Source organism: Myotis brandtii, unplaced genomic scaffold, assembly GCF_000412655.1.
Source record: "Myotis brandtii unplaced genomic scaffold, ASM41265v1 scaffold122, whole genome shotgun sequence".
Lineage (NCBI taxonomy): Eukaryota > Metazoa > Chordata > Mammalia > Chiroptera > Vespertilionidae > Myotis > Myotis brandtii.
In genome coordinates this window covers 1027521-1053832 of record NW_005354255.1, presented here as the reverse complement: position 1 = coordinate 1053832, position 26312 = coordinate 1027521, and the positions used below count along the sequence as shown (strand labels likewise).

Sequence of the window (26312 nt, the reverse complement as noted above, 5' to 3'; positions counted from 1 at the left end):
AAACCTGTCTTTCACTCTGTCTCTGAGATGACTGCAGCATTCTGGGCTCTGCTTAATTTCTGATGTGCAGAGTGCATCTAAGCTATTGTTGGGGGCCTGCTATCCTGAAACAGACGAGCCCTGCCGGCCTCAACGTGGTGCCATTGATCTGTGAATGGAGGTGGTCTCCAGGGGAAGTGAATTCTTCTGGGCCAAGAGGTTTAGATGACCACCCATAGCGTGACCCGTCCCCGATATGAGGCCCCTAGGGTTTTTTCCTGGGGAGAGTGAGCTGCTGACTTTGTCTGGAATAGTTCACTTTCAGCAACAGTATGTTTGGAAGCCATGGGGAGAGGCAACTGCTAAGCACAGGGACCAAGACATAGCCTCCATCCACCTTATCTCCTGAGAGCTCGCTGGTGGGTGGCAAATGAGGCCCAGGCAGGGCCAGTGGGGGAAGTTAGCCAGCCTCTCTGAGCTTTTTTTTTTTCTTGTCTGCAAAGTGGTGGGTACAGCCAACTGGTCCACATCTGGGAAAGTGCCCACTGCCTGTTGGAACTACTAGAATGGAGCCATGGCTACTCCTTTTGTGTCTAGCCCCCTGTAAACCCCACTCACAGGATGCTCGGTCAAGGTGGACCTAGAGCTCAGTTCTGTTTGCATGCAGCCTGGTGCAGTGGTCGAGATGATTTGGGCCTCCCCTTGGGAAACTGTCCTTTTGAACAGGAGTCTCCACCTGGGACAGACTCTCAGGCAGGCACAGACATCTCTGTGTCCCAAGTACAGCTGTGCTGCCACAGGAGTGGTCAAATGTGGGGAGGGCACATGTGAGTGGGGAGGGGTGTTGTGGGGCAAGGCCTGGGCTTTGGGGAGAATCTGGAGGAGGAAGGGAGGCGCAGGTACATTCTGGGGCAAGCCAGTGGGTGGACTGTGAGCTAGGCAGGGCCAGGCCAGGCTGGCAGGAAGTGGGAGGAGGTGGAGGATGTGGCCCCAGGCCCCAGAGAGGTAAGGAAGGCCTGAAGCCATCATCAATCCCTCCAGGAGACTGTCCTGTGGCTACAATGGACCAAAATGTGTCTGGGGACCTCTGTTACAGCAGGGGAGGTGGGGGGAGCAGGAAGGATGTAGCCAAGAAGGGATGGCGGCTCCCAGAGGTTTACCCAAGATTGAGGGGTGCTGAGGTGCTGCGGTCCTACTTTTCTCATCAAAGCTGGTCTACTGAGGTGGGGACTGTGGGGCTTGGGGCTCCAAGCTAGCACAGGCTCACGCGAGCCCCAGGGTGTGGAGGGAGGGCCATGGGCACACTGGGGGTGTTGCTGCCCCTCACTCAGTCTTCACATCCTCATCTGCATGAGGGTGTGAGCACCTAGTTCATGCTGCTGTGTGGAGGGAGCATGAGATAAAACATGCAAGCTCACTAATGTGGAAGGTGGCGGGAACACACTGTGGGAACCAATGGCTGTGTCCTGCGTTTTGACCAAGCAACTGGCTTCGGGACTGGGCCACATCAAGGCATTCCCGTGTGTGCGGTAACGACATGTGAGGGACAAGTACCTGGCGGGCTAGAGCTGGTGCTTCAGCCACACAGTATGCCTGGTCTCTGTGATGGGCCAGGAATTCATCAGAGAGGTCATTTGGGGATTTGAGAATAGAACTGAGGCAGACCTGCCTAAATATCTCAGAGTGTGGGCCTTAGGGCTCCAGCCAGAGGAGTAGAGGGACAGTGACTGCCAGGGTTCCGGGGCACAGGGCAGGCCCACAGCAAGAAGCTACAGTCTGCCGAACCCCTCTGTGCCAGGCTCTGTCCTGGAAACCTGCATTGCCCTCCGTGCTCTGCAGTGCCTTGAAGGGAGGCAGGACTGGCAAACGTTTTCTTCTGAAAGCAGCCAGAGTATGGCTGTGGGTCTGGTTTGTCCCTGGGCCCCAGTTTGCCATTCCTGCCATAAAGAACAACCCTTCTTTCTGAGGCTGCCACTCACTTCTGCCCCATCCTGGAACGCCCAAAGCCCTTTCTTCCTCAGATCTGCTCTCCCCTCTGTGGAATATTGTCCTCCAGCCTCCTTTTGCTGGTGATCTCTCACTCCGCTTCCTCAGAGAGGCCTCCCCACATTGGGTGGAGTTCAGTGGGAGCTGGGTAGAAGCTGGAGGCCAATATCCTTGGGTCACAACCTGGTCTGCCTGGCCCTGGGGCACAAGTGCCTGCATAGGGCCTGGGGCCCAGTCAGCTCTGGCAGACTCCTGGGAAGTGTATTGACCCTCCCTGGTACAGCCCCAACCCATGCCCAGCCCCATGCCTCCTTCTTGGGGGCAGGGGCCAAGGAGCCAGGGAAATGGTTCCTTGGATGGCTCCTGGTCTTAGAGGATCCGAAGTAAGAAGGCAATGAGATGGAGGTCTGAGTTGGAGGAGCGGGGGACTTGGGGTAAGCCCTTGGGGGTCAGGGATAGGGGCAGCCTTGCCCTAACCAGGACAGCAGTGAAGGGTCCTGTCAGAAGGTCCCCGCAGAGGAAGCAGAGAGGAGTCCTGTTTGTCCAGGTTGTATCTCCCTGTGACTTCCAAGGCCTCTGGGGTATGGCCACGCCTGAGCTCTGGGCTCCTGGGAGGGAGGACCTGCCATACGGTAGGGCATTCCTGAAAGCGGTTCTGTGGTCACCGGGTGGTGGTGAGGGCTGCTGCCCACTGGTGCTGAGCTGTCCTGCCCTTCCTGCCCCAGGCTGACTTTGGCTGGCTGAACTTGGGGGCCTGACTTGGCCGGCAGCCGTACCTGCCCTGCCTCACCATGGACCAGGACTATGAGCGGCGCCTCCTTCGGCAGATTGTCATCCAGAACGAGAATACAATGCCGTGTGTGAGTAGCCGGGGGTCTCCCCTGCCAGTGCTGGCCTGGCCCGGTTGGAGCTGGTGGGGAGATGGGGTGAGGGTGTGGTTGGCCACAGGGCTTCTGCCCTCAGCAATAGAGGGAGGTGCTGTGCAGGGGAAAAACACATCCTCCCCCAGAACTCCCTCATGACGGCACCACAGCCACCAGAGCTGCAGTGCACCTCCCCTCCTCCTGCTGGAGGCCCCTTATTTACAGGGCCTGTGCCTGCTGGCCTGCAGGGGGCACCAGCTCTTCTCTTGGGCCGTAGTCAGGACTGACTGGGGGATGAGGGAATGTGAGCCACCTTCCCATTTTCCCAGCAGGGCAGTCAGTGAAGGGCCCAGCAACACAAAGCTGGGGTTCAGCCCTGGCCCCACAGCCTGTGCAGGAGAGTTGGCCTGGGTTGGCCAGGCTGATGTGGGAGGGGGTCAGAGTACTGGGACCCAGGAGCCGATGGGGCAGGGGTGACCGGGCTAAGGGGTCTGGGGAAGATCCTTCTGGTTTTGCCGGCAGTCCTTGGCTTTTATATCCATCACTTCAGTCTCTGCCTCGTTTTCATGTTCCCTTCTTTTCTGTGTCGGTATCTCTGACTCTAATAAGGATACCAGGCATTCATTTTAGAGCCTAGGACTTCAACATATGCTTTTGGAGGACACAGTTCAACCCACAGCAGATCGCTTATAGATAAGGACATTCACCAGATAATCAAGTTGGGGTCAGAGGGTTGGCTGGAAGCTGTGCGCCCACCTTCACATCTCGGTTCGGGTGGTTGGGTTATTGTTCTCTGGGAGAAGATCTGTCCCATGTGCAGGAAATCGAGGTGGCAGGGCAACAGGTTCTCAGTGCTCAGGGAATAAACTTTCAACTTTCTGGTCCTGTGGTCGCTTAGAAATATAAAGCCACCTTGTAGTGTGCTAATGTCTTGGGCTCTATTGCTCCTTGGCCTCTTTTTGCCTCACAAAGCTGCCAGCAGGTCCAGCATATGAGTTATTTACCCAAATGTTTTACCTCTGCCCTTGGGTTTCCAAGATTGAACCCCTCGGTCAGTGGCTAGAGACCAAAGGCAGCAGGCAGGGTGGGTGGGTCAGGCTGTGGCTCTGAAGCACCCAACCCCACCCTGCCATCCTTTTAGGTCTCAGAGATGCGGCGGACCTTGACACCTACCAACTCCCCCGTGTCCTCCCCCAGCAAGCATGGGGACCGCTTCATCCCCTCAAGAGCGGGCGCCAACTGGAGTGTCAATTTCCACAGGATCAATGTGAGGACAGAGGACCCCCAATGGGAGGGTCAGGCGAGAAGCCTGGAGCGGGGCCACGCCATTCTGGCTCACCCCTCCTCCCTCTTGCTCCTTCCCTCTCCCGCAGGAAAATGAGAAGTCTCCCAGCCAGAACCGGAAAGCCAAGGATGCCACCTCGGACAATGGCAAAGGTCAGGAGTCAGGGCCACAGACACCCTCTTTCTTTCACCCCCTCACCTGGTCCCACCCCAGCCTCTCATTGTGTTTGGTGCCTGCAGATGGCCTGGCCTACTCAGCCCTGCTGAAGAATGAGCTGCTAGGGGCCGGCATTGAGAAGGTGCAGGACCCACAGACGGAGGACCGCAGGCTGCAGCCTTCCACGCCCGAGAAGAAGGGCCTGTTCACGGTGAGCCTGCCAGCCATGCCCACACTGACCGATGCTTCCTGCTGGGGATAGAGGTCCCTCTCCTCCATGACTGATCCAGGCTCAGCCCTCATCCCTGGCCTCCTGTGCTGTGTGGAGGCTCCTCCAGGAGACCAGTCTCAGCCTCCCTAGGCTCCTCCTCCTCCCCCCACACACCAGCCCTGCTGGGGGCCTTGAACCCCAGAGAGGGTGGGAGAAGGCAGGGCCAGGCCCCTTTAGCCCCGAGGCTTGCCCTGTGGCCCTCCTGGGCATCTGCTGAGACAGAGGTAACTGGGGCAGGTGCTCAGGTGCAGGGTGAAGGGACAGTGGCCTCAGCAGAGCCGCCCCAAAGAGCATGTCCAAGCCATCCCGGGTCAGGGGGGCCCCTGGCAGTGTTGGAAAGAGCCTGACTTCTAGTCCCTCAGGATGGCTGTGAGGGGGCTGGAGCATGCTGGCAGTCACACCAAGCAGGGTCCTGGATTGCTTTTCTGAGTTTCCGGAACCCAGGACACCCCTAGTTAGAGGTCTTCCTGGTTAGGGCGAGTAGCACCCTCACTCTTCCCCCCAACCACCAGGAGCTCAGGGCACCCAAGCTTTGGGTCCTGAGCTCTGGGACCACAGTGTCCACTCAGTGGGTATGTGTCCACGCTCCCTCCAGTATTCCCTCAGTACCAAGCGCTCCAGCCCTGATGACGGAAATGATGTGTCTCCCTACTCCTTGTCGCCAGTCAGTAACAAAAGGTGAGTTCGGGGTCTTTGAGGGCGGGGACAGGGCAGGGTGAGCAGCCGGGCAGTACATGAGAGCTGCAGTTAGTCTTAGGACCCCTCACTGGGGCACACTGTCAGCCTGAAGGTTTTGGGTCCAGACTGGGGGAGAGGGGAGTCAGGGAGGGCTCTCTGGAGGAGGTGCCAAGCAGAGAGGATGGTGTGGCTGTTGAGTCTTGGGGTGGCCAAACACCCAAGGGCAAAGGGCCTTGTGTCCATGGGGTCACCCACAGTTTGGGGATCATGCAGGCAGAGGGGCAAGGTGAACGGGAGAAGATATGCCAAGAACTAATGTGAACCAGGGGTAGTAATATTAGCCAAAGAGTAATGATAACCACATGGCTGATTGACAGAAAATCACCATCTTGGGCTCTCCCCACAGTCAGAAGTTATTGCGATCCCCACGGAAACCCACCCGCAAGATCTCCAAGATCCCCTTCAAGGTTCTGGATGCACCTGAGTTGCAGGACGACTTCTACCTGAACCTGGTGGACTGGTCATCTCTCAATGTGCTCAGTGTGGGGCTGGGCACCTGCGTGTACCTGTGGAGCGCCTGCACCAGCCAGGTGGGTGCTCCAGTGCCCATAAGTGTGTGTGCAGGTGCTTGTGTGTGTGTGTGCCTCAGGGGTGTGGGGTGGCTTCCTCTAGTCATTGTGTCAGGCTGGCCCATGTGAAGGGTAAGTGTGGCTGGGTGCTCCAGAGCCTGGGGCAGCACCTGGCCAACCTCTCACATCTGAGGCCCACCCTCCACGTACAGACTGGAACTCGGGAATAGTCGGCAGGTGTGAGTGGAGGCCCTTCTGCTGTGGGCTGTCTCCTGTAATGACCAGTAGTCCTTGCTCTCTACCTGAGTTCTGCCTCTGCCTGTGTCTGCGGAGGAGGGGAGATGGGTGTTCAGGCCTGGCTGAGCCTGGGGGCTGCCCCACCCCACCCTCAGCACTAACTCTGAGGTGCTGCTAGGCCCACCATGGGCTCAGACACGCCTGCCAGGGTGGGACGTTTTCAGAGATTAATGCAAGTGGTGATGCCCCCTAGAGAGGGCTGCCACCTGTTGGAAGCACCCCCAGGTGTGTGATGCCCTCGTCACCTCCCCAGCACCCCTCCCCAGACTTTCCAGTCACTCATCCCTGTGCTGCATGTGTCCCCTTGCAGCCTGCAGTCTCCTGGGCACCCCAGCATCATTATCTCAGGTCCCAGCATTAACACCAGTGCCCATAGGCTGAGGTGTGACTGAATGAATAAACAGATGCATGAACGAATGGACAGGGGGCCTTGAAGGATCAGTGGGCAGCACGTCAGCTCACACCGACCGCTCCCTCCTTCCCCCAGGTGACCCGGCTCTGTGACCTCTCTGTGGAAGGGGACTCGGTGACTTCCGTGGGCTGGTCTGAGCGGGTTAGTATACAGGGTTCATTCCTGGGCTGGGCAGGGGAGGTCTGACTGGGCCTTGCTGGCAAGGGTCCTCGGCAGTGTTTGGGGGCCTGGGGGACCCAGAGCGATGTCTGCATCCCGCCTGTTCCCAGCCTGGCAGAGACTGTGACAGTGACAGGGCTGCTGGCAGGTCCCCCCACAGACATAGAGTTGAGCGCAGTCCCTTCAGAGCCCCAGCCTTCACCCCAGCCAGGGCAGGCCAGGCTCAGGCAGGCAAGTTCACACATTGAAGTGCATGGGTCTTACATGTGCGTTGGCTGATTTTGACAAACCCATGTGTTGTGTAATCATCTCCCCAGTAAGTTCCAGGACAAGGTGGGTGTCACTTGATCAGAAGGGACATGCGAGGAGCGGGGAGGGGAGACCCAGGGAGGCTGGGCCTGATGCCTGCTCTCGCCGGGTCCTGTCCTAGGGGAACCTGGTGGCCGTCGGCACGCACAAGGGCTTTGTGCAGATCTGGGACGCAGCTGCGGGGAAGAAGCTCTCCATGCTGGAAGGCCACACGGCACGAGTTGGTGAGGAGCCCAGGGTCCTGGTGGGGTGTCATCCCAGTGGGTGGGAGTGATTCTAGGCATGAGGAAGTGATGATTCCCAGCGCACCCTGTTTCTGAGAGGCCAGGCCTCGACCTCACCCAGCCTTCTGTCTGGTCTCCAGGAGCGCTGGCCTGGAATGCCGACCAGCTCTCATCTGGGAGCCGGGATCGCATGATCCTGCAAAGGGACATCCGCACCCCGCCCCTGCAGTCGGAGCGGCGGTTGCAGGGCCACCGGCAGGAGGTGTGTGGGCTCAAGTGGTCCACGGACCACCAGCTCCTTGCCTCAGGAGGCAATGACAACAAGGTAGATGCCCTGGGCCCCTCATTGTCCGGGCCTTGGGAATATCCTATCCACTCGGCCAGCCCTCATCCATAGAGCAGGGGTGACAAGGGTATGCCTTGAGGGAGGACCATGATGGGTTTGAGCTAAGCCATTCATCCTCCCGTTGAGGGCTTGCCTAGGGGCCACAGCCAATGGAGGGCCTCACAGCTGCTGCCGCCCCCCATCCCCACCCTCCCAGCTGCTGGTCTGGAACCACTCGAGCTTGAGTCCCGTGCAGCAGTACACAGAGCACCTGGCAGCTGTGAAAGCCATAGCCTGGTCCCCACATCAGCATGGGCTGTTGGCATCCGGCGGCGGCACGGCCGACCGCTGCATCCGCTTCTGGAACACGCTCACAGGGCAGCCACTGCAGTGCATCGACACAGGCTCCCAGGTGTGCAACCTGGCCTGGTCCAAGCACGCCAATGAACTGGTGAGTGCCATGGCAGGGCCTCTGTGTGTGCACAGGAAGGTTCTGGAGCAGGAGCCCTGGGCCCCAGCAAGGCCTTCCCTGGGGTCCTAGGGTGAAGCCAGGACCCTGCCACCCAGATCAGTCTGGAAGTACTTGCCCCTAATCTGGGTGCCCGTGCTGCTGACCACCAGCAGAGGCTGGCTGAGCTCTGGGTACAGTGTAGCTCCCTGTCACCTTCAGCATCAACCAGAGTTTGGGGGTAAGGGGCTGGGCAGGTCCCAGGTGTCCTTGCTGTTCAGTGGGTGCATCAGGGGGAGTGGACAGCTTGCATCTGAGCCCTGGGGTCGTGGGAGGGGAGCCCAGGTTCTGACAGTGCCTTCTACATCCCACAGGTTAGCACACATGGCTACTCACAGAACCAGATCCTGGTCTGGAAGTACCCGTCCCTGACCCAGGTGGCCAAGTTGACCGGGCACTCCTACCGAGTTTTGTACCTGGTGAGTCTGCACTGGCGGGTCCCAGTCCCAGCACTGGGCCCCTGGGAAGGCAGGGTGCAGATCCAGCTGGCAACCGCCCCCACCTGGGCCTGTAGGGTGGGGATGGGTCATCCAGGCCAGCTCCCATGTTCTGCTTTCAAACGTTAATTGTGTCATCACTTTGAATCTACTTTCTTGAACTCCCCAGCTCTGTGAGGAAGGGCAGCTGTGCCCTCCTGAGAATCTCCACACATTAGTTTATCTTTATGATGAAACACAATTAACCCCCCATCCAACTACTTAGAAAATCTCTGAGGACAGTTCATCAGATAACCTGTTTGCACGGGCCTGAGGACAGGGGCCCCCTCCATCCCTCCTCAAGTGTTTTTCTTAATTTCCAGAAGAAGTATTCTGTGCTTAAACTGTCAGATCCTTTGCTCAAGTGCACAGAGTAGATAGGGGCTGGGGCATCCTGTGTTTTTGGCTTTGGTGGGGGCCCGGCCCCCCTGCACCTGTCCTCCATCATTGACTCCATTCATGGGACCAACTGCAAGGCCCGAGAACAATGAGGGTCTCTCCTCCTGCAGGCCATGTCCCCTGATGGAGAGGCCATCGTCACTGGTGCTGGAGACGAAACCCTGAGGTTCTGGAATGTCTTTAGCAAAACTCGTTCGACAAAGGTAAAGTGGGTCGGTATCAGCGCCAGGTGCTCCCCCATGCGCATCCCCTCAGCCTATCCTGGGGGCCGTCCCCCACTGCCACCTGAGCAGCCCTGTTCAGACTCTGCTGTCACTTTCCCCCGGGACTGCCTGCATCCCCTCTAGCTGCTCCTGCATTGCTCTGCACCCCCAGCCAGGGTGCCAGGAAACAATGGTGCCTACTCATGCTCCTCCTCTGGCCCGAAGCCTCTGTTCCCGTCCAGCTGCAGGCTCAGCTTTCTCTCCTGTGTGCCCTGCAGGAATCTGTGTCTGTCCTCAACCTCTTCACCAGGATCCGGTAAACCACGGGCCCAGCCATCAGGGCAGAGGAGCACCACCTGTCATCACGTGCATGACCCTTCCTCCTGCACATGTTCCCAGAGGAAGCAGCCGGGGTGGGCGGGGAGCCGGGCACAGAGAGACTCTGAAGATTCTCATTAAAGCCTGATTGCGAACCCTGTCAGCGGTGTTTGGGGTGGGGATGTGGTTGGGCACCAGCAGGCACGCGGGGTTCCGGCTCCCTTCACACCAGGTGGCCCCAAGGCCCCAGCTTTGACCGTCTACACTTGGATGGGGATGGACGCCTCCCTGGACCCCACCTGCTTCCCTTTGTGTCCATCGTCACTTTGTTGAGCTGCATGCTCTTCCCAGAAGCATGGGTTCACCAGTACTGCCACTGCCCACGTCTGCAACGGGAGAAACAGCTGGATGCCAAGCCAGTCAGCCAAGGGAGGGCCCAGCAGCAGGACGGTTCAGGTCAGCCCGTGGATCCACAGGACTCCTGATAGGTCTCTTGCGGCCCGCTCTGCTGTCCCTCTGCTGGCAGCTATCCCAGTGACTTTGCTAGGGGCCAGGCATCAGGAGCAGGCCCAGGCAGGCTGTGCACCAGAGGAGGTCATCTCGAGATGGACTTGTTCCAGGAAAACGGAAGTTGGGTCCACTTGTCATCATGAGCTTGCCCTGACCCTGCATTGTCCTTGTCACTGATGGGGACACAGCTGAGCTCTGTCACCAGCGGGACTACGGTTCCTGCGGCTTGCTGGGTGTACAGATCTAGGTGGCCTAAGGGTGCCTCACCCTCCTCTCAGGTTACTTCCCCATCAAGCTATCCCATGTGTCCTGTCCAACCATGCCTGTGACCATGGGGAAGCCAGGGAGGAGAGCGAGAGGAGGGGGCAACCACTGGTCCCCCAGAAGCTTTCCAGGTGTCCTCTGATCCTGCCCCCACCCTGTTGTCCTCTGGCCAAGCTGGGTACCACCTCTCTTCCAGACCTGGAGAAATTGGAGGGAGAGAGGTGAACCCAGGTGAGGCGAGAAGGCAGAGCAGGCCTGGGGCGGGGCGGAGGTCACTCTGGCTCTGCTTCTAGGTCCCCCTCATTTAGTGTTCCCCCGCAATCGGCCATGTGTGTGCATGTGTATATATGTATTTGTGACTTTTCTTTGGGATTGTTTTGTGTTTTGTAGATGGGTCCCAGAAATGTTTAAGGCTAATTAGAGAAGGGCAGGGCCCACCCAACCTGCCTGGGGGTGACGGAGTCACAGCTTTTAAAGCCTTCATTTAGGAGGGGTGATCAGCTGAACCTGCTTGGATTTGGGGAAGGGTGGGACCCTGCCCCATCCCAGCATCTGTGTGCCATAGCCTCAAGCAAGGACAGTGTACATAGATTTGTGTATTTTGATTGGTCATCTTATTTTTGAGTGTTTTTTTAAGAGAAAACAATCCTTCCCTACCACACCCTCACCCTGCGTAGCTGCCGAAGAGCCCAGGAGCTGGCTCTGTGTGTAGGACCCGCGCCTGGGAGTTGAGACAACAGAGAGGAATGTGTGTTCCCCGGCCTACGGGTCTGGGGGCTGCAGAGTGAGCCTTGTGTCTCCTCTAGTGGAGTATCACTGTCATTATACCAGGTATGGGCTCATGCACGGCTGGGGCTGGCTGTCCATCTGGCTGGGGTGGCTGACAGCTGCAGTCTGCACATACCCAGGCCCCAGACCAGCCTGAACATCACAAACAGGTGATGAGCAGCCTGCCCTGGGTGAGCTGTCTTTGAGGGATGCCTGTGTCTCTGATTTCATGTTCTAATAGGGATAAGGGTGACATGCATTCACACCATCCTTGCAGCTGGGGGGGTGGTCGTGGTCTCCACATGCAGTGAGATGGGGGCAGGGGAGGGAGGGCCTACTGTGGGGCTGCAGGCTGCACGCTGCACCGGAGCTCTCAGAGCAGGCCCTGCTGCCAGCTCCACCTGATGTGACTGAAGTCAGCAGTGGGGGCATCGCCCACCCAGTGTCTGCACTTATGCAAAGTTGAAGGGTGGGTGGGGCATGGTCTGTCAGGCACCCTTTGATTATTGAATGTGGCTTTTGGGGAAAGGGAGTTAAGGGTGAGGCAGAGGCCAGTGCAGCGGTGAGGCCCTAAGAGCCCAGGGCAGAGACGGGACCTTGCAGCTGCCTGTGACTGCAGAGCCTGCAGGCCTTTTCCTCCCGGGGCAGATCCCCGACCTAGGCACTGGGGACAACAAAGCAGACCAGATCCCAAGACCTGCCCTCATGGGGCTTCTGTTGGTTGTGAGAGGGAGGTGTGTGCAGTGTGATGGAAGAAGGAGACTTTAGGAAAGGACAGCTTTGGATCCAGGACTTGCTACAAAGCTGATGTTTGAGCAAGGAAGGTTTCGGACAAGAGCAGGAGACCTCTGGGCAGAGGACTTTACAGCCTGTGTAAAGGCCCTGAGAGGAAAGTTCCTGGAGTGTTGGAGAGCAGTGAGGAGGCCCTTGTGGTACAGCAGAGTGAGCAAGTGGAGGGAGGGAGGGAGGGAGGGAGTGAGGGCGGGGAGAGGCCTGGGCAGGTCTCGCAGGGCCTCGTGGTGAATGTGGAGACGTGACCACTGGTGCAGGGGCACAGAGAGGCCACAGAGGAGGCTATGCCAGGCCCGTGATGATGTGACTGGCCCGGACCAGGTGGAGGTGGTGAAAAGAGGGGAGATTGTGGATTTTATTATTTTTTAATTGTGGTAAAATATGCATAACTTAATGTTTACCTTCTTAAACTGAACATTCTGTGGCATTTGGTGTATTTATAATGTGCAAACAGCACCTCTAATTCCAGAACATTTCCATCACCCTCCCAAAAACCACACCTCCACTCAGTCACCCTCAGCCCCCTGCAACCATGAACCCACTCTCTGTCTCTGGATGGGCCTGTCCTGGACATTTCACATAAATGGAATCACACACTGGCTTTTGTGTCTGGCTTCTCTCACTGAGCATCCTGTTTTTAGGTCCCTCCCCATTGCAGTAGCACTTCTTTTCATGGCTGAGTAATACTTCAGCGTGGGCATGGATGGACCTCATTGTGTTTAGTTGATGGGCATTTTGGTTGTTTCCACTACCTGGTTGTTGTGAATCATGCTGCTATGAACATTTGTCCGCAGGTTTTTGCTCTGATGTATTTTGAAGCATGAGGACTGGATGGGGGTGGGGTGAGAAGGGAGGGGTTGGGGACTGGCAGTTCTGGCTTAAGCATCAGAAGCTCTCTTTGGCTCAGAGACCCCCATGTGGAGATGTGGGGAGGGGAGGAGGGGAGCACTGAGGCCCAAGCCACCCAGGTGTGGCCCCACCTCCTTCGGTCAACCCTTAGCTGGGGCAGGAGGGAGTGGCCTGGATGGGAGCCAGGCTACCAGCTGCATTGCCAGGACACAGAGAATGGTCTTTGTTGCTGCAACAATGGCCTCACAGGCCTTCTAGGCAGGAGCACCCAAGAATCCAGAGGCAGACATGCAGACCCTGAGGCGGGAGGCTACCCAGTCCTATGTCCCCCAGGGGGCCCTCGAAGAGGACTTCCCGCCACCTCTCTACAGGTGAGTGCTCACCCTACCCCCAGGCACGGCCTCTCTGGATTGGGTGATGGGATTTGTTTTGGCTTTTCCCCCCGTGTCTAATTCTTCAAAAAGGGCACGTTGGTGCTGCCCCCTCACTGATCTGTTCCCTGCACCTCCCATCCACCTGCACCTGGGTACCCCCCCACCCCCAATGGTCAGAGCAAGGCAGGCTTGGAGACTGGAGTGGGGGCGCGGTGGGGATGTGCAAGTCACACATGATTGCTGTGGGCACAACACACAGCAAACAGAAAGTAGGTATCTGGGAGTTTCCTGGGATTGCTGTAACACTGGGTAGCTTGAATGCCAGGGAGTAGGTATCTGGGAGTTTCCTGGGATTGCTGTAACACACTGGGTAGCTTGAATGCCAGGGATTTATTCTCTCCCACGTTCTGGAGACCAGAAATCCAAGATCAAGGTGTCAGCAGGGCTGGTTCCTTCCGGGACTAGGAGAGAAAGTCTGTTCAATTTTCTCCTGGCTCCTGGTGATTTACTGGCAATTCTTGGTGTCCCTCAGCTTGTGGACACTTGCCTTCATTATCGACCTCCTGTGTGTGTCCAGATTCCCCTGTCCTTATAAGGACACAGGGCCCACCCTACCCACTATGACCTCATCTGAAGTTCTATCTGCTAAGTTCCTGTTTCCAAATAAGTTCATGTGAGGTTCCAGGTGGATGTCCATTGTGAGGACACTCAACCCAATAGAGTACCCATTAATAAGTGGCTGAATAAGTTATGATGACTTTGCAGCCGTAAAAACAAAGTTAGATGAGTGTTCTTTGTGCCGCTCCATATGCAAGGGGAGAAAAAAAGATGTGAAACAGGGAAGCAAGTTTCCACATTTCCGTACTAGTAGGGACACAGGCATGTGCTGCCCATTTCTGGAAGAAATGGAGTGGCAGCCCAGGTCCAGGCTGGTGGCTGGGGTAAAGGGATTCTCACTGGTCATTGTATATTACATTGGAGCATTTTAATTGCATTTTACAAACCATGTGCATTTTGCAGTTTAGAAATCTTAGTTTCAAAAGGGTGGGGTACCCCGGGCGACCTTGAAATGTCCCTTTGGGTGGCAAGTCCGGTCTGCCAGGTTTCTGAGACTGATGTTCCTGAACCTACCAGGCTCGTTCCACCTTTGACGAGACCCTGCGTTTCTAGTTTTGATGCTCCTATCATCTGCTGGAGGGAGAACTAGCCGGGCTTCTCTGCATGGCAGCGATGACAGCGTTCTGTCAGTGGTCCTGCTGAGGCATCCTGGGCAGCCAGTCTCATTCCCCGGGGATTTTCCAGGATCCAGCTCACTAGGTGAGCACACGCACATCTCTGTCCCTCGGGCAGTCCAGAAGGAACTGCCACGTGAGGGTTATGCTTAAGCAAGTTTCCCTGCAGCTTCACATGAACAGCATTGGTTGTTTTCTGCCTTTTTAAAAAATTGTTTTTTTTTTTTTTTTTGGTGTATTTTTTTTGTTTTAAGGGGGGAGGGGGGGGGGGGGGGGCGGCGGGGGAGAGAAATCAATTTGTTGTTCCACTTATTTATACATTCTTAGTCAATTCTTGTATGTGCCCCGATCAGGGATCAAACCCGAAATCTTGGCATATGGGGACAAGTGCTTTAACCAACTGTGCTCCCTGGTCAGGGCTCTGCTTTTTAGTTTTAATGGTACCTCATTAAGGTTTGATTTTTGCCCTCAGCATATTTCCACTAACCCACTTTTCGGCAAACTACGGCCCGCGGGCCGGATCTGGCCCATTTGAAATGAATAAAACTAAAAAAAAAAAAAAAAAAGACCGTACCCTTTTATGTAATGATGTTTACTTTGAATTTATATTAGTTCACACAAACACTCCATCCATGCTTTTGTTCCGGCCGGTCCAGGTTAAGGACCCATTGTGGCCCTCGAGTCAAAAAGTTTGCCCACCCCTGCACTAACCTCTGCACTGCAGCCCTTTGTTCCGTAAACCACCGTCTGCTGCCCCAGAGCAGTTGCAATGTTACTTCCTTCACCTGGAGTGGGCTCCCCCCTCCTCCTCTCCTTCCCCCACCTACTTTCTCAGTTTGCTTGTGTTCTCAACCTAAACAGGCTCTGGCACCAGAGATGCCCTCTGGAATAGGCACAAATGAATCGCTACATAGTTTGTCCTTTAAATGGAAGCTTGTCCTCACTCCCAGTGGTCCCTGATGACTGGGTGGGCACCCTACATGCTCTCTCTCGACCACTCACTCAGCTGAGACCACGTCTTCCTGGTGTGCCCGTGGACCAAGGGGCTTCCTGGAGGCTGGACAAGGACTTAGGACCACAGGAGTGGCCAGAGCTTTTATATCCTCGCTCCCTGGTGTCCCTTGGGGGAGAGGCAAGAAAAGGTGAAAGGTTAAGTGAGGGCTCTGGGGAGGATGTGGCAGAAGGGGCCTCTCCTGCCAGCCTGCGCGGGAGTGTCCAGTGCTGAGGACACATGGCCAGGTGGAGCTGGAGGAAGGCCCTCTGCGGTGTGGGCTGGGCCTTTGCACCCTCCACGTCACAACATGTGGCAGTGAGGGTAAAAGACCCATTCAGAGATGGGCAAGCTGTGGCCCAGGGAGGGGCAGGGGACAGCCACGGGCTTAGCCTCTGCCCCCTACCTCCACCCTTAGTGATGACTACCTGTCCCTGGAGGGGCCCCGCTGGACACCAGCCATCAAGCAGGCAGTGCGCTGGAAGTATACACCCATGGGACGTGACGCCGCTGGCCAGACATGGTACACCGGCCTAACCAACTCGGACCCCCGTGAGGCCTGGTACACGTTCCCACGGGCCCTGGACAGCCCCTACCGGGAGGCTTATGCCCACTGGCATGGATGCCACAGCCACCGGAAGCACAGCATGCCCTCAGGTGCGTGCCTGGCCGCCCACCTTGACCCTAGTCAGTCCCAAGGGGAGGTCAAGGGCCAAAGATGACCTCCTCTCCCACTCTCCCTGCAGCCCAAACCCAGCGCCTCCGAGAGACTGCCTGGTATGACCCCATCATGCCCGCTCAGTACAGAGCCCCCAGCACGCGGTGGGGGGCTATGCTGTGGAAAGACAGACCCATCTTGGGCAAGGAATATGGTGAGGCTGGCATCACAGGGGTCAGGGGAGGGGGTAAAACTGCCTGGGTCCAGGAAACTGGAGCCAGGAGGTGACTGGGGTCCTGTCCCACAGTGGTCAACAGGCACCAATACGGGGTGGAGCCGCTGGGGCGGGCGTCGGACTACGTACCCTACCTGTCGGCAATGCAGCGTCCGCTCTACACAACCCAGAACTACCGGCAGTGGGACCTGGAACCCTATTGCCCATCCACTGGCCAGCGGTCCCCACCCATCTACATGCCCACTGTCTGATAAAGACCGTCCCCTGTGGGGGCCCTGTGCCTCTCCTCAGGTGTCTGTCTACATCTGGGGACTGGGGCGCTGGTCGGCCAGGTAAAGGGAGTTAATAGCCAAGACCCCAGTGACCAGAGTAGGGACCCCTACTGCCCTCCCCGTCCCAGGCCCAGGAAGACAGCTGAGGCCAGTCCTTACCGTGAGCAGCTCTTTATTCACTGCCAGCAGCGCCCTGGAGACCCTAGCTAGACCAGGGGTGAGGGGGAGCTGAGTTCAGGGCAGTCCCAACATAGCAAAGGCACCCCAAGTCTATGAGGACCCATGAGCTTCCGATACCAGAGGGCCTAGCTATGTGTCTCGCCCCAGTGGAGATGAGCCAGTGGGGTCCAGCCCCTCTTGTCCTCACCCACCATCCCTGCAGCCAGGCAAGGGGAAGGTGGGCACCTGAGGAGCAGGGCGTGAAATGTGCAGTTGCAGCTCATTTGCATAGGGCAGGAGGCCATATGGGAATGTCAGGCTTGAGTTCCAGGGACTCCTGCAAGAGAGGGGGGTTTAGTGAGCATGGGGCCTGCCCCAGTCCTCCCACCCATGACCAGGTTGGGAATGGAGGGGAGTGTCTACAACTCACAACTCCGCAGGCGGATGGGCCAGATGAGGAGACTGCACAGAGAGAGGGCGGCGGCCACACCTACGCCGCCTGTCACAGCCACCATCACCCAGTGGTAGAAGCCTACGCAGGCTCTGCAGCAGAGCTCCGAGCTGGGGAAGGGGGAGGACAGAGCAGGTGAGCAGACATTTGTGGGGACCCTCGAGCCTGAGCCTCTTACTCCGCCCACCTCAGCTTCGGGCCAGAACCAGGGGGTCACCCTTGACCACCTTTCTTCCTCCCACATGACACTTCAGCCAATACTACCAGCTATGCCTTCAAAGTCTATCCCAGTTCGTTCCACTGCTCCCCTTCCTCTACCTCCACCTGGACCAGCCCATCATCACCCACCTGGACCAGTGTGGCTGTTTCTGCCAAGGCTCCAGCCCTCACCTCCCACAGACTGTCCTTCTGAAGGCAGCCACAAGAGGGCGCCTGTAAGCACCTGAGTCAGGCCTCCCCTCTGCCCCCATCCTTCCAGGTCTCCCAAACTCCCCTGGGGTAAAAGCCCAAGTCCTCCACAAGGCTCTACATGACTTGCGCAAACCTCTCCCCACTCTCTCTCCCCTTCACTCACTCTGCTCCAGCTACACGGGCCTCCGTTGTGTTCTTCCAACAAACCAGGCCTGGTCCTGCTCCAGGGCCTTTGCACTGGCTATTCCTTCCCATTTGCCTAGAACTCTGATACCCACCAGGTCTCAGGACCAATGTCACCTCCTCAAGGAAGTCCTCCCTGACCTCCTGCACCAGTCAGGCCTCCGTATGTGGTGTCCCTCACCCCCCTGGCCACTGGTCTGGATCACACATTTATTCCTGTGATTAACATGGCTTGTATTACCCCCAACTCCATGACGACAAAGGACCAGGCTAGTTCTGGTTCCCAAATCCTGGGCTTCTATAAGGCGAGAACTCAGTGGTCTAGAATCGTCCAGGACTGAAATCCCAGGCTCTGAGGGTCTGAGTGACAGAGCCCAGCTCCCCTGTAGCACTGCCCACTCACATTCCCCCAATGCCCTCGACCTGGAGCAGTACCGGGCACACACAGTGCGCCTTTGCTACATGAACGACAAATGAGTCACACTCACGAGCAGGGGTACAGGCTCTGGATGACCATGACTGCCAGCCCGTTGGCCACCTTATCCGAGAAGCTCATGGCGCCGTACACGAAGGCTCCACTGTGCTGGGAGGACACAGGCAGGGAGGTTAACACCCTTGGCCTGGGCCCGAGCCCTGGGCCCCAACCCCCACCCAGCCCTGCCCACCAGCCCTACCGTGTGGGGGCCGATGAGGTCAGCTGTCATGGCCAGGGACGTGACAAGGATGGTGGCACAGCCCATGCCCAGCAGCACAGCTGCTGCATAGACAGCTACACCCAGCCCATCTGCCAATGCCACCCAGGCCGCAAAGGCCAGGATCACCAGAAGGCCCACGAAGTAAGTCATCTGCAGGAGAGACCAGCATCAGGCCCCTCACTGTGCAGCTCCTAGCCTGGCGCTTGCCCTCTCTGGTCTTCAATCCACCACCACCTAGTCCCTAACCCCAGAGAGTGAGGGGGTCAAGCTGGACCATCCCTAAGGAGCCCCCAGCTCTGACCTCACCCAGGAGCTGATAGTATAGGGACAGGTGGCTATTTACATCTTAAGTGCAAATCAATTAATATTAAATAAAATGGCCCAGCCAGCATGGCTCAATGGTTGAGCATTGACCTATGAACCAGGAGGTCATGGTATGATTCCTGATCAGGGCACATGCCTGGGTTATGGGCTCAATTCCCAGTGCAGGAGGCAGCCAGTCAATGACTCATCATTGATGTTTCTCTCTCTCCCTCTCTGAAATCAAAAATACATTTTAAAAATTTTTAATAAAACATTCAGTTCTTCCATCATGCCTGCCACATTTCAAGTACTCCATAGCCACCCTGGCTAGCACATGGTCAGCACAGAAATTTCTAGAGCTCTGCAGCCCCAAGACACTCAGAAGCCAGGATTCTAGAACATGGATCTGCGACACAGGGCAGCTACAAAGTGTAGAAGCTGAGGTATGCAATTACCTGGGTTCTGTGCATCTGCGTTATGAGGGTCCTTGTCTATGCATGCCCCCCGCCCCCCACCAACCCACACACTCACATTCCTCCCGATCCACTTGTTGATCGGGTTCATGAGGAAGGAGGAGAAGAAACCGCTGAGATACATCACCAGTGGGATGGTGGCGATGAACTTCTGTTGGGGGACATGGGCGTGTCAGGTGGGCCTCCTTGGGCTCAGGACCCACCCCACAGCCCTGGCCCGCCCGCCCCAGCTCACCTTGGGCAGGTTGAGGGAGTAGGTGAGGTACATGGCCATGTACGTCTGGGACAGGTTCACGATGAGCCTTGTGCTCATGTACAGGAAGCCCACCTATGGGCAAACAGAGGGACTGACTGGTTCAGGGGTCAGACAGGGCCCTTCTCCACTTCCACCAGCAGGGGACACTCAGGGCCTAGCTGCAGGGACACCTGATCCACTATTAGGGACCATAGCTGGTCACGGGGAGAAGAGAGCAGTAATTGATTAGCAATGTCTGCCCTGCTGTGAAATGGAAAATCTGTTTGCTCATCTACTGGCCATCCTGCCTGCAGCCCCAGAGTAAGGGCCAGGTGGGAGACGGCATCCACTCCAGCCAGCTCTGCCCCATCACATACCTGGTAAAAGGCCGGCTGCCGCAGCCAGTGTTTCCAGAGCAGCAAGGGCCGGGCCGTGGTGGGGGCCAACAGGGGGCTGTGCTCATCCGGCTCCTCCACCAGCTGCTTGCGCCCCTCCCTGGTGCCCAGGTGGAACAGCAGTGAGAAGATGGCACCAATGCCCACCACCAAAAGGGAGAGGTTCTGAGGATCCGCAGAAAAGGCATCAGCAGTGGCTCTCATGGCCCAGGCCCAAGTTCAGGGCCTGGGGGAGGTCCCATCCTGCCAGCAGCATCCTTGGCCCCCACCCCGGCCCCAGCTCACCCGAAATACTGGCACATCTTGGACCCCCAGCTGGTCACTGACATCCGGGGTGGGCCCCGTATTTGCAGAGGCCTGTAGGTGGAGCAGGAGCCAGGCAGCACCATAGACAGTGATATTGGCCACCACAGTGAAGGCGTACCTGGTGGGGACAGGCGAGGCGTCAGCATGGCAGCCCAGGAAACCACAGGGCCACTTCCTCTCCAGGCAGCCACACAGTGAGAGCTGCTTGTGGTGTCTGGGGAACCTCTGGGTGACAGATAATTTTAGCCACCAAACCTTGGGTGGCCCCAGGGAAGCCCCTGCTGGCCCCAGCTTACCCAGCCTGCATGTTGTCCGATGATTTACAACTCTGACCCTCAACCACCATGACAAGGGGCTGGGATGCAGAGTCTCGGCAAAGTAGGGTCCAGTCAAGTCTGAGAACCCAAGATGCTCAGAAGCCAGGATTCCGGAATTCTTGGTACCAAGATCCTGGGCTTCAGCAGGGCAAGGTCTAGGATCATCTGGGTCTGCACCTGCCTGCAGCCCCGGCGTGATATCCCTTCAGGGGCTAGGAAGGTCAGGGGAGGAGCAACCTCTGGGTCTCACCAGGACTCAGTTTCCCTTTCTAAAAGTAAGAACAGCCAAGCCGGTGTGGCTCAATGGTTGAGCACTGACCTATGTACCAGGAGGTCACGGTTTCATTCTCAGTTGGGGCACATGCCCGGGTTGCGGGCTCAATTCCCAGTAGGGGGCATGCAGGAGGCAGCCGATCAATGATACTCTCTCATCATTGACGTTTCTATCTCTCTCCCTTCCTCTCTGAAATCAATAAAAATATAGATAAATAAATAAATGTAAGAACAATACCCAGAGGTCACAGTGAAGATGACAGCGTTGGCAATAAAGCACTTGCAGGTAGAAGTGCACCAGAGCTTGGCCTGGCGTAGCCTGACCCCTAACATCTGGGGCCCTCAGGGGCCGGGGCATTGAGCAACCCGTGTCGTTAGTGCTTGCAGCTCTCAGCCATAATGGGGAACTCAAAGACAGGGGTGGGGGGCAGACCAAACTGGGACCAAACAGGCTGAGTTGGAGGCAGGCAGGACCCTCAACAAAGATGCTACAAAATAGTAGCATGCACTTACCGGGGGCCAACTGTCAGCTGGGCTCTTTGAGCTCCAGCAACACTGGCGACCCTCACATGCACTCTCCCTTTGGGCTGGAACTGCCACCTCCTTTTTCTTAATGTGCATGTCCCACAGGCACTGTGGTCTGGCCTTAGGCACATGACAACCTGGGTGTGTTGTGAAGATTAAAGAAGAGGACCATGTGAAGGGCCCAGAACTGTGCCTGGCATACAGCAAGCTCATCACAAATGCTCCTATGATCATCAGATCCAGAATAGCCTCCTTTTAGCACCTCAAGCAAGTGCTGGATACGCTGGGCACCAACTGGTCGTAGGCAGGATTCTAAGATGGCTCTGGAGACTCCCATGCCCCGGTCCTGCCGTGCCTAATCCCTCCCCTTGGGGATGGGGCTTTTGAATACGATGGGATAGCACACCCATATTTAGGCAACTTCTGTGCTACAGGTGAAGGGATTTTTCAGGTGTAATTAAAGGGGATTACCCTGGGTGGGCCTGGCCTTCTCAGGTGATTCTTAGAAAAAGGGCGTAAGCCATCCCTGAGATCTGACTCCCTTGCTGGTGTCAAAGAATCAGCAAGCCACCATGAGCTCTCCGTCTGCAAGAAACTGAATTCTGGCCCTGGCCGGGGTGACTCAGTTGGTTGGGCATCATCCCGTGCACTGGAAGGTTGCCAGTTCGATTCCTAGTCAGGGCACATGCCTGGGTTGTGGGCTTGATCCCCGGTAGGGGGCATGCATGAGGCAGCCTATCATTGTTTCTCTCTCACATCAATGTTTCTCCCTCTCCCTCTCCCTTCCCCTCTCTCTCTCTAAAAATCAATTTTTAAAAAAGAAAAAAAATTCAGCCCTAGCTGGTTTTGCTCAGTGGATAGAGCGTTGGCCTGCAGACTGAAGGGTTCCAGGTTCGATTCCGGTCAAGGGCATATGCCCAGGTTTCTGGCTCGATTGCCCACTAGGAGGCGTGCAGGAGGCAGCCAATCAAGGTTCTCTCTCATCATTGATGTTTCTATCTCTCTCCCTCTCCCTTCCTCTCTGAAATCAATAAAAAAGGTTTTTTTTTGTTTGTTTGTTTGTTTTTTGCGCAGCCTGTAGGTGATGTAAGGCTGGAGCCCCCTCAGGCTGGCGCTGGGCCCCGGGCCCCTGTACTGCGTCTCCGTCTGGCTGGGGGTGCAGGGAGCGTCTGTGTGCGGAAGGCAAGCCCTGTGCATCTGGAGCTCGTAGCTTTGGATGATGCCATTGGGGAAGAGGTGGGGACTCCACAGGAAGGAGGCTGTCCTGGAGGCCAGTGCCTGGATGTGGGGGGAGGCCACCCTGGTGGGCGGAGTTTTTAAAAAAGAAAAAGAAAATTCATTCTGCCACCAACTACATGAGCAGGATAGAGGGACCCCAAGTCTCAGATGAGACCAGCTCTAGCCTCAAGACTGACATTGAAGCAGAAAACCCCACTGAGACAGCCTCTTAACCCATAGAAACCATGACATGATAAACACATGCTGTTTGAAGCTGCTTGGTGGTCATTTGTTATACAAGCAGCAGCAGGTGACTGGTTACTATGTTACAGACGTATAAGCTGGGCTGAGAGTCCCCGAGGGTGTGACCTGGTCCTCACCTGCTGTGCATGTGCCCTCCCAACCCTGCCCTGCGGGGTAGTACCTGAGAGCTGTGAGCTCCACCTTCTCGTGGTCATTGGTGACGAGCTCGGGGATGAGGCTGAGGTGGGCAATCTGTGTGGCGGCCCAGCCAAACTGGAAGATGACAATGAAGGGTCCGTAGTAGAGGAGGGCGGCCCACTCAGGTGTGGATGCCTCACAGCCCAGGCAGGGGCTGAAGATGAAAGGGAAGGAGAGCAGAACGCAGATGGTGCCTGTGGATGGGCAGAGTAGGGGGTCATACGCCGGACCTTCCCACAGTGGCCCAGGGCTCCCTGGGGTGTGACCGGGTGGGAACAAAATAGAGACACAGAAAAGGCTAGAGACCCTCCCAAAGTCACGCAGTGTGGTGTATGGGATCAGCAGCCCAGAGCACCTCAGGCTTATGGCCCCTGTGACAAATGGGTAAACTGAAGCAGATAGATCTGGGGTTCCCTAGAAGTCACACAGCCAAACGGGGGATGGGAGGTGGGCAGTCCAATGGAGACACAGAACAGGCTGGCATGGTCCTGAGGTTACACCCTGTAACAGATGAGCGGCAGGACCAGGACGTATGGCCAGGTAATAAGAGGGAGGAAGAGCAGGGCCTCCCCGTGGCAGCCCAGGACTCCCGGGGTTGCCCCTGATGGCAGGTGGGGAAGCTGAAGCACAGAGACCCTGAGGTCGCACAGCAGGTTGAAAGGCTGCTGTGGGGTCCCCTGGAAAACCACCCACTACAGACACACCATTTACATCCACAACTTCCCGTTCCCGGGAGCGATCCTTTTCCTCCCCAGTTCCTACCAAGGATCCTGGGGGCCACCAGGAGTCAGGAGGTCAGGTGAGGCTGGATCCTGCCCTAGCTCATAAGGGGACCTGTCCCTGGCCAACATTCCAATATCTCAGAACAAGCCCAAGTCCCCCCCAAGGCCCTGCACAACCTGCCCCCGTCCCCTCCCTGCCCCTTTGCTCACTCTATTCTAGCCACACAGGGCTCTTCCAACATGCCAGGCACAGTCCTGCCTCAGGACCTTTGCACATGCTGTGCCCTCTGCCTGGAATGCTCTCTTTCCATCCCTCAGGACTCAACTCAAATGCTACCTCCTCAAAGAAGCTCTCCCTGATCAGCTCAGTCACTGACAGTCCCCTTGCCACTTCAATAGGATCTATTCTGGACCCTGCTTTCTTTTCCTCTCGCCCCTCAGCACACACAGAAATTCTTGTCTGTCTGTCTGTCTGCTTGTTTCCTGTTTGCCTACCCCACCAGACTGTGGGTCCTGTTGGGATGGGTCCCAGGTCTATCAAAGTCACTTTCCTCCCATCCCTGAGCCTGGAAGGAGTCTGGCAGCTGGACTTCCTTACTCCCCCCAGGCTCCGGAGATGACCTCATCCCCAGGCCCTGGGCTCGCCCCCACAGCTCTGGGATCAGGAAATGAAACCAAAACCAGCCTGGTTCTTTCTCTGGAACTGGGAGGGGCATCCTGGGCATATGCAGGCCAAGCACCAACTGAAGACGCTGGTCAGAAGAATGTGCAGCCCTGGGTGGACTCCATCCTGCTGCTGCCCAGGCCAGTTAACCATTGTTGGAGCGAGGCTGCCTGGCTGGGGGACCTTGGGCATGTGACTGATCTCGGGGCCTCAGTGTCCAGAACATGGAAATACCTCCTGAGGTCGATGTGAGAATTGAGAGTTAATGAGTGAAAGTGGCTACTACTCTGAGCTACTCCCCACCTCAGCGGCCTCAAAACCATGATATTTCACACCTTCACACAAGCTCTTCCAATTACTTGGAATGTACCCCCCACAACATGCACATAAACACACTTTTATTCGCCCTTCAAAACCCCAAAGGCAATTTCCTGTCTTTCTCAGAGCTCTGCTTCTTTCTTATGAAGCCCAGTCCATTCACCTGCCAGCCTGGACCTCACAGGAGTATAACCATGATATTTCACACCTTCACACAAGCTCTTCCAACTACTTGGAATATACCCGCCACAACACGCACATAAACACACTTTTATTCGCCTTCAAAACCCCAAAGGCAATTTCCTGTCCACCAGAGCTCTGCTTCTTTCTTATGAAGCCCGGTCCATTCACCTGCCAGCCTGGACCTCACAGGAGTAGCCATGTCTAGCTTCGATGGGCCTCTCTAGGCTAGAGAGGGCAGCTGGGAGGGCTTGTTAAGGGAAAGAGTGAGTTTATCACCACCACCCACAGACTCAGGGGCAAATAGAGAAGTGGGCACTTGCTGGGGTGACCGTCGTTCTAGTCACCTTATCAGGCATTTTGAGGGGCTACCCCGGCTTCCTCTCTCCACAGATCCTCCACCTCAAGATGGGCATGAAGGGGTGCAGGTAGAGACCTGGGTATCTGGTTGGGGCATTCAACCCCCAGGCCTGTTTTGCATAAACACAAACCCTTCAGTTCTTTATTTACAAAAGTGCCCTCAGCACCCCTACCACCCACCTCTGCGGGGAAAATCAAGTTCTTCCTGGGTCAGGTGGGACCCTCACTGAGTGTCCAGCCGTCTAAAGTGGCCCAAGAACAGCCCGGGCAACCTCAGACCTGACAAACCTGAAATCCACCCCCAGGATGTGGCCACACGAAGCAAGCCTCCCTCAGGCCATTTGGAGATCTGTTGCACCTTGCAAAAACGTCACTCAAAAGGGCCCAGGGTAAATGTCTGCCTTCTAAAAAGCTGCCACCAGAATTCCAGAGTTCCCCGAGTGGCAGGATTCCCGGTCCTGCCTCCTGAAATGCCTGGAGGGCCCCCAATGCCAGGCTGTGGTGGGCACTAGTGCCAGGGGAGAAACAGCAGGGAAAGTGGCCAGGGCTAATCTCCAAGCTCAAGGCCTGGGCGGGCAGAGAAGGGCGCATGGACACAGGCTTATCATCCGTGCGCACAGGCCAGGGCGCCCCAGCCCCCTGGGACCTGCTGCTTACCCTCCCCAACAGCCCTCTAGGCAGGCAAAGGCCCCAGGCCAGAGGGCGAGCCCACGACCTGTCCAGCAGACCCCATCCCGTTAGTCAGGTACAGACCCCTGACCCTTCTGTCTCACCCGCCCCCAACTCAACTCTCAGCTGCCAGGACAGCTCCCCGCAAACGCCCAAGCACCACGCTGCCCACATTGGGGAGGGGATGGACAGAGAGCACAGAGAAACGGACAGCCAGGCAGAGGGGGCTCTAGTCTGACCCTCACTTGGACCATGTTGTCCTGGTGGTCACCCTGATAGAGAGATGGGGAGGTCAAGCCAGACAAGACAGACTGACAGACCCAACCCGAAGATGGTTCAGGGAGCCCCAGGGGTCAGACTAAGGGAAGCGCAGCAGAAGATCACACCAACTGAGTTGGATGAAGGGTCTTGACCGGTCAGACAGCAGCCTTAGGCACACAGAGGGAGAAGACTCAGGGCCTGGGGCAGAGACAGAAGGCTCAGGTCATGTGACAGACAACGGGGCAGGTTCAGGCCAAGGGACAGAGAGACAGAAGGGGGGGGCGGGCAGGGAGTTCAGCAGAGGGGTTGGCTCAGGCACTGGGGCAGACACAGAGGGAAAGATCTGGCCACTGGGGGCACTGGGCCGGCAGGTGAACGGGAGCGGCTGGGC

The 26312-nt window shown here is 56.9% G+C and overlaps 3 protein-coding genes across 4 annotated transcripts; 2 read left to right on the top strand and 1 right to left on the bottom strand.

The window, feature by feature from the left end:
* Nucleotides 1-2690: 2690 nt before the first annotated feature.
* FZR1 (fizzy/cell division cycle 20 related 1) lies at nucleotides 2691-10801 on the top strand. Of its 2 annotated transcripts, none has more exons than XM_014533576.1 (13): nucleotides 2691-2825; nucleotides 3970-4095; nucleotides 4202-4265; nucleotides 4353-4480; nucleotides 5136-5218; nucleotides 5625-5808; nucleotides 6572-6637; nucleotides 7086-7188; nucleotides 7329-7513; nucleotides 7731-7964; nucleotides 8336-8440; nucleotides 9007-9099; nucleotides 9378-10801. In XM_014533576.1, exons 1-13 carry the CDS (start codon nucleotides 2757-2759, stop codon nucleotides 9417-9419), a joined length of 1482 nt encoding a protein of 493 aa, XP_014389062.1. In that variant the 5' UTR covers nucleotides 2691-2756; the 3' UTR covers nucleotides 9420-10801. The 2 variants fall into 2 exon arrangements, with proteins under 2 accessions (XP_014389062.1, XP_014389060.1); XM_014533574.1 differs by having other exon boundaries at nucleotides 9007-9108.
* Nucleotides 10802-12441: 1640 nt separating this feature from the next.
* Nucleotides 12442-16432, top strand: LOC102257552 (chromosome unknown open reading frame, human C19orf71). Its single transcript, XM_005858805.2, has 4 exons — nucleotides 12442-12971; nucleotides 15616-15854; nucleotides 15944-16069; nucleotides 16163-16432. The coding sequence occupies exons 1-4, from the start codon at nucleotides 12889-12891 to the stop codon at nucleotides 16339-16341; spliced, it is 627 nt and encodes a 208-aa protein (XP_005858867.1). The 5' UTR covers nucleotides 12442-12888; the 3' UTR covers nucleotides 16342-16432.
* An 85-nt stretch (nucleotides 16433-16517) lies between these two features.
* MFSD12 (major facilitator superfamily domain containing 12) lies at nucleotides 16518-25914 on the bottom strand. Its single transcript, XM_005858855.2, has 10 exons — nucleotides 25906-25914; nucleotides 22731-23161; nucleotides 19953-20091; nucleotides 19650-19832; nucleotides 19273-19365; nucleotides 19096-19188; nucleotides 18241-18411; nucleotides 18055-18149; nucleotides 16952-17082; nucleotides 16518-16858 (listed from the first exon to the last, which is right to left on the bottom strand). Coding segments are annotated over exons 1-10 (1347 nt in total). The 3' UTR covers nucleotides 16518-16856.
* Between the last annotated feature and the right edge of the window lie 398 nt (nucleotides 25915-26312).

What these genes read in the sequence shown, in the direction of transcription:
- FZR1 (XM_014533574.1), top strand. Translation starts at nt 2,757, where the DNA reads ATGGACCAGGACTATGAGCGGCGCCTCCTTCGGCAGATTGTCATCCAG. An exon ending in ACGAGAATACAATGCCGTGT is followed by an intron (nt 2,826 to 3,969) that starts GTGAGTAGCCGG and finishes CCATCCTTTTAG; the next exon opens with GTCTCAGAGATGCGGCGGAC. An exon ending in CCGTGGGCTGGTCTGAGCGG is followed by an intron (nt 6,638 to 7,085) that starts GTTAGTATACAG and finishes GTCCTGTCCTAG; the next exon opens with GGGAACCTGGTGGCCGTCGG.
- LOC102257552 (XM_005858805.2), top strand. Translation starts at nt 12,889, where the DNA reads ATGCAGACCCTGAGGCGGGAGGCTACCCAGTCCTATGTCCCCCAGGGG. An exon ending in TTCCCGCCACCTCTCTACAG is followed by an intron (nt 12,972 to 15,615) that starts GTGAGTGCTCAC and finishes CTCCACCCTTAG; the next exon opens with TGATGACTACCTGTCCCTGG. An exon ending in CATCTTGGGCAAGGAATATG is followed by an intron (nt 16,070 to 16,162) that starts GTGAGGCTGGCA and finishes CCTGTCCCACAG; the next exon opens with TGGTCAACAGGCACCAATAC.
- MFSD12 (XM_005858855.2), bottom strand. An exon ending in GGCAGCCGGCCTTTTACCAG is followed by an intron (nt 19,366 to 19,649) that starts GTATGTGATGGG and finishes GTTTGCCCATAG; the next exon opens with GTGGGCTTCCTGTACATGAG. An exon ending in ACTCCCTCAACCTGCCCAAG is followed by an intron (nt 19,189 to 19,272) that starts GTGAGCTGGGGC and finishes GTCCCCCAACAG; the next exon opens with AAGTTCATCGCCACCATCCC.